This window comes from Nuphar pumila, chromosome 4 (genome assembly GCF_984573655.1).
Source record: "Nuphar pumila chromosome 4, dmNupPumi1.hap1.1, whole genome shotgun sequence".
In the NCBI taxonomy this organism is placed as follows: Eukaryota; Viridiplantae; Streptophyta; class Magnoliopsida; order Nymphaeales; family Nymphaeaceae; genus Nuphar; species Nuphar pumila.
This window is the reverse complement of record NC_143252.1, coordinates 18,932,781-18,938,953: the sequence shown is the minus strand read 5'-3', so window position 1 is coordinate 18,938,953 and position 6,173 is coordinate 18,932,781. Positions and strand designations below refer to the sequence as shown.

The 6,173-nt window shown below is 42.3% G+C and overlaps 1 protein-coding gene across 1 annotated transcript; it reads right to left on the bottom strand.

Annotated features, from left to right (window-relative positions):
• LOC149839559 (interactor of constitutive active ROPs 3-like) lies at positions 1-5,943 on the bottom strand. The gene is made up of 7 exons (XM_090004892.1): positions 5,804-5,943; positions 5,538-5,634; positions 3,474-3,653; positions 3,275-3,323; positions 2,956-3,158; positions 520-2,018; positions 1-197 (listed from the first exon to the last, which is right to left on the bottom strand). The coding sequence occupies exons 1-6, from the start codon at positions 5,941-5,943 to the stop codon at positions 522-524; spliced, it is 2,166 nt and encodes a 721-aa protein (XP_089861018.1). The 3' UTR covers positions 1-197; positions 520-521.
• Positions 5,944-6,173: the final 230 nt, after the last annotated feature.

The window sequence follows — 6,173 nt, the reverse complement described above, 5'->3', positions numbered from 1 at the left end:
AAAGTAAAGGGAACATGATTAATTAGTATTCATCCATAGCAACCAATATGCCCGCATCCACATATATCTGAAGATACAAAAAAGTGTTCTATCCCCCTCGGAACATGGATTCTTATCCACAAACAGCATACTAGCGCAACAGATACATTACCTGCGTGCATACACACACCACCCCCTTCAAGAAGAGCATAAAGTGCCTGCAAAAGAGAGCAATACATCAGCCAAACGTATGTTATGAACAAGAGATCGATTCACAATTTGACAGGGACTAGGCTCATGTTTGAACACTTTAAGGAGACAATCAGGCTGTAGTAAAATGCAGGATATAGTAGACAATCTGCATATAACAAAGCCATATCGGCGATTCATTTTCCAGCTGAAGTGAGAATCTACCCAATTCATTCCTAGGACAACAGGAAAGCTGGACGCACTAGTGGGGACTTGGAACTTTGTTCTGACAAAATTCCCTGCTCTAAAGAAGACAAAAATAGAAGTTTCAAGGAATCTTATAACACACACCATCACTTATGCTGGCTCTTCTTCTTCCATAACTCTCCAAATCTCTTCAGCATTGCATTCTTCTTCCTCGGTGAGTTCTCGTCCATGTCTTCATAAAATGGTGATCCCACCCTTATATTTGAATAGACAGATGAATCCATTGACCCGGTCCTCTCCACGGTCTTCCCATTATGTGTGGTGGCTAGAATTGCAGCCGCTGCATCTGCTGCCTTTTTCCACTGATCTGTCTGCACCCTCAGCCTCTTCAATTCTGCTTCCATTGTTGAATTAGATGCTTGTGACACCTCAAGCTGCTCTGCCAACCTTGCTGCCTTCCGGTTGCTCTTCTCTGTCTCAGCTGTTGCAACATCCAACTTCAACAGTGCTTCAAGTTCCCTAGCTTTTGCTACTTCAGTATCAGCCAGAGCATTTGCAACATTCACCGCACTTTCTTCTTCTTGCTCTCTCTTTTTGGTATCTGCTTTCAATCCTTCATTTTCCTCCATGATGCTCTGCAGTTCCGTTTCCTTGTCCATCAAATTTGCTTTCAGATCAGATACTTCTAACCGTAACTTATCCAACTCCAATTCTGCTGTTTTCAATGTTGATATCATTTCTGCCTCCCTAGCCATACATCTCTTGCTTTCTATTTTCATGGTCTCCACTGCTTCATGGGCAGTTTGAATCTTCATCATGCTCTCAATATCTGCTTCGTGGAGCCTGGCCTCTGTTTCCTCAACCGCACATCTCAATTGTTCCACTTCTTGCTTAGCAGCATCAAGCTCCACATGTAGCTGGCACTCAAGGTCAAAGAGAGGCTTGTTGCCAACTTGAATCAGATCAGATTGAAGATTAGAGGCATGTTCCTCAAGTGAGATCACCTTGGATTGGGCCTCCTGAAGCTGCAGACTGACAGAATTAAGCGACTCCCTGTATTTGAGTTCTTCTGATTCCAGAGTTTCAATGGTTGAATTTGCAGTTTTCAAGTTCAGCAAGGTTTCATTAGCCAGTGAATGGGCCTGGACTTCAGAGTCCAGGCATTGTTTCAGCTGATCGTTCAAATCATTAACAAGGGCAAGTGTTTGAGACAAGTCATGCTTCAAAGAGTGAATCTCAGCTTGTGCATCTTCAGCATGTCTACTGCGCTCAGCAGCAAGAGAAAGCTCATGCTTCAGCTGTTGGATTTCAACATTAGCTGCAGCAAGGGCAGCAGAATCCACAGAGTGCTGATTCTGGACAGTCTTGAGTTCAGACTGCCAAGTACGGTCCTTTTCTTGTGCAATTTTGCAGAGTTCAAGCACACGTGCTTCTTCAGAGGCAGAGAGCTCAATCAACTGATGCTGGGAATCGTCAAGTTTGGCTGCCATGGCAGCAAGCTGCTGCTTAATTTCTTCTGCTTCTTGCACCACCTTTTTCTTTGAGGACTCTGAAGAGGACAGTTGATCCTTTGATTTCTTTAAGTCCTCTTGTAGCTGGGAAATCTGGGATTCTAGTTCAGCAGCTCTGGATGGGCGCTTCTTCTGCAGTTCAAACCAAGCAGCAAAAATAATATATCATAGACCAACAAAGAAAATATCCAGAGCAATACTCAGATCAGTAATATCTAACATCATGGATGCATGACTCAGAAGGAGTGGAACTTGACATAAGCTGCTAACTTGAACAACAAGGTTAGCCAGGTTCTCAAGGATTTGGCCATTAAAATACATGGCACCTCTTTAATTTCTGCCTCAGCATGTGAATACAGAGAATTTGTTCAGTGTGTACATAGGGCTGAGAAACAAGCAAAGCCACTTGCGGCTTGGGTTGTGTTTGGATGGTAAAGATCTCATTCGGACTCATGAAATAGGCTCGGCAAGCTGAATGCAAACAAGGGGTGCTTGGCTTGGCTCGTGTAGGCTCATTAACTAGTAATAAATATATCTTGAATATATATATATATATATAATCATAGAGTGCATACGGTTGCAGTGTTTCACAGCTTTGGCTTGCAAGCAAGAAACTTAGAGTTCAAATCCTATTGCTTACAACTTTGAAACAATGTAATTATTATGAAAATTAGCCAGTTTGATCTTGACACAGAAGGTTGAGTCCAAATTCTAATATTTCCAATTTTGAAAAAAGTTTCTTTGTTGTAAATGGGTCAAGTTGAACTCGGCTTGTTGAACTCAGGCTCACCATGAGCTAAAGCTCAGTTTGGCTGGGATGTCACAAGAATGAGCCAAGCTTGTACACCCTCTGTTCAGATCATTCAGTGTGTTTACCAGCCCGAGTGTAAGTTATGCAGAAAATGTGTCGAAATTTTTATTCAACACTAGCTTTAGAAGTCCGCAGTAAGAGCACGAAGTAAGAACTATCATCATCCCCAATGTCATGAAAGCCACACGGTTCATGTTCCTTCTGGAAAATCTGCCAGTAACGCAGTTCATAACAACTGAAAAGAAAACGGCTCAATACCTCAGACATGGGACTTCTGGGAGACCTCCGTTCAGTGACTTTTGGGCTCCTATCAGTAGGCGTCCTGGTTGTTGAATTTGAACAGGCCGACTCTGCATCACCAGCAACTTTAAGTTGACGAGCAATTCGAGGAGTGGCTGTTGATGACTTTTGAGCCATTTCTGAAGGACTATTCCTGCTTTCACAGTTGGAAGTGTCAGAATCTACTAACAAAACCAACAATATGATAATAAAGATATCAAACAAAAGAGAGGAAAAAATGGAGTCACTGAACAGACGTTCTGAAAACAAATTTCTTAGGTTTTTTTCCTTCATGTACCACACAGTGATAGCTTAGATAATTTAGATATACAAAAAGTCTGCACTTTCTGTAATTACAAGCACAACAATCCAGCAAACATGGTAAAATCAAACACAAATGAATGGTCCTCTTGAAATTGTTCGAGAATATATAGTTATTTGATTAAGGAACCATCAGCAAGCAACAATGTTTATTTAAAACTTTTATTTGAGCTTACTTCATCTACAAAATGAAGACAAAGTATCCGAAGCAGCTCGTCAAATGCACTGGAAAAAACCTCAGTGATGATGGTGATGGTGATGGTGATGGTGATGGTGATGAAGTTTCTAGTATCTAGAGCAGGAGAGAGATATGATAATTTGGTTGGATAACAAACACAATAAAAAAATGTCACAACCTGCAAATAAATTAGTGAGATGCAGTAAACCTTTCCAAACAGAAAATCCATAAGCATTAAACAACCACGCACCAGTATATCCTATCTTTCAAGTTCATGAATTACAGCAAGTATAGGTCAAGATGCAAATGTAAATAGAAAATTATGATATGCTACGACAGAAAGTATCCAATGCAATGGCCCTTTAGCATAAGTTAAAAACAGCTGACTACAGTGTTGGACTTCCAAAAGCTACAGTTCCCCTAAATGACCTCTTGACCCCTAGTTTGTTGCTCTCAACTACACAAGAAACGGGTAAATTTCACCTATACACTATAAATGATTCGAATACGCATAATGGGCCATGTGCTGCTAGTAAAATATAGATTAGAAAAATATACATAAGCTGAGCGACATTAACCATGTGGCTTTAATAAAATAGGAAGCACAAAAATGGTCCCATACATGGTTGGCGCAATTAGCTGAGAGTGGCAACCCCGCCCCCACCCCCCACCCATATTGGTGCTGCAGACAAACGTACACAGAACCACAGAAGGGGCCTGAAGTTGGTGACTTATAGCAAGTGAGCACTCACGAATTGCACAAGGAGAAAGCTGTCCATCTGTCAAGAGGATGCCCACGCTATACGCTTTAGGCAGTTCAAAAATTGGCATTGCTCATGTGTATTAGCCAGTGGCCCTACACATGCTGCAAATGTGGCCCCCTAGAGCTCTGCAGGTACGGTTACACCACTAGCAGAGTATGTGTCCTGTGTCAGGAGGGTGAATCATCAATGCACTATAGTTTTCACAATCTACCCTTAGAGGCACTACCGGGGAAATATGACCAGAGGAAGATGCCTACACCAACTTGAAAAGAAAGGCAGTTCCAAACGCCAGACCTAACCACCTTTGAAAAGACGGTTGATGATGAAACAGTAGCCATGGAGAAAAGGTAGAGACGTTTTTGGTAAAAAAAAAACTAGTATGAATTAACGAAGCGATGAGAACGGCCTCACCAGAGCAAGAAGTTTAGTGAATGCGGTTGGCAGAACCTGAGAAATTGGTGCAGGATGGTCCCAATGTCATGCTAGTTAATGGTAATGCATTCCTGATAACAAACTCAAAGGGGAATTTCTGCAGTATTCTACGCCCCTTGGGGTGTGCACAGTAAATTAATTTACTCAAGGACAGGGCGACATCACATAGCAACTGCAATACAAACTAAGATTCCACATTGAGGAAATCGTCACGCGCCGAAGAGAGAGAAATGGCAAGAAGCCAAAGTAGAAATGAGCGATTCAACACTAATGGTAATAAAAAAAGTAACATTTCTTGGCATGAAATTTACCACGAACATGGATGACAAAATTATGAAAGGGCCTACATGTAAGCAGAGAGAAACAGTAACCCGTCAAAAAGTAAGAGTAGAAAACATAAACGGGGTGTAAAAAAGAAAACTCCGATTTTTTGTCTAACATGCCTCACAAATGCCAAGAGGGTGGCCAAGAGAAAAAGATGGAAAAAAAAAACAGAAAAAGGAAGGTACAACTTGAATGAAATATAGCAAGAAAAAGAAAGCATTAAACACCATCTTTTCCTACACCATCCTACAAAAGTTGGTGGTAGTGAAAACGATAATAGTGAACTTCACAGCACAGACAGGAGATCCCCCAGACCTTCTAGAGGTCCCCCTTCAAGCAACGAACAAAAACATTGCAATTTTTTTTCTTTTCTCCCCCTCGGTAAAACCACAATTGCAGAATGCAGCAGCTTCACCATTTCAAGGGGGTAGCGCTGTCATTTCACGTTGAGCTAAAAAAACAAAACCACGAAGACCAAATTTTATCTAGAAGCAACAGAATCCCATGGCTACAAAAAAAGGAGCAGCTGTAGGCGTCCTCACCTTGTTTTCGGAGCCTGCATATCTCCGGCCGTCGTTGCCCTCTACCCTTTGAGCTTCCCGGAGAGCAAGCTCTCTCCTCAAGAGGTACGAGATCACACTGAACAGAGAGGAAGCACAGAGAAGAAGAAACAAAAGGTCAGAGAGCTTAGAAGGCAGACACAGGAGGCAAGTGTGAGCGCGTTGTGCGTGTGCGAGAGAGAGAGAGAGAGAGAGAGAGGGCACATGAAGGAAATAAATGGCGACTGTGCTATAATAAATAAGGGCACAGGACACGTATCCCCACACAGAAATCAACCCCAGATTCCTGCACAACCACGGTGAAAAAAGGAGCCCCTTTTACTGTGTTCGGTACTTCCACCACCCCACTCATCAATGCGCCCGCTGGAATAAACAGGCAAACAAACATCCCTAATTTACGGAACTACCATATTTACCAAATCCCACTGATGATTCAGAAACTAAGCTAGAAACGGGAACCAAGAGGAGAGGTTGGCCATTTTTTAATTGTAGCATGAGAAACTGTGAGCCTTAAAATAAAAAGATTCCTGGAGCGGGAAGAGTTTTTTCCAATATGACTCACACAGCGAGCGAGCAAGCCAGCCTCTTCCTTCCGACAGTCGTCGCCAACCACCCTCG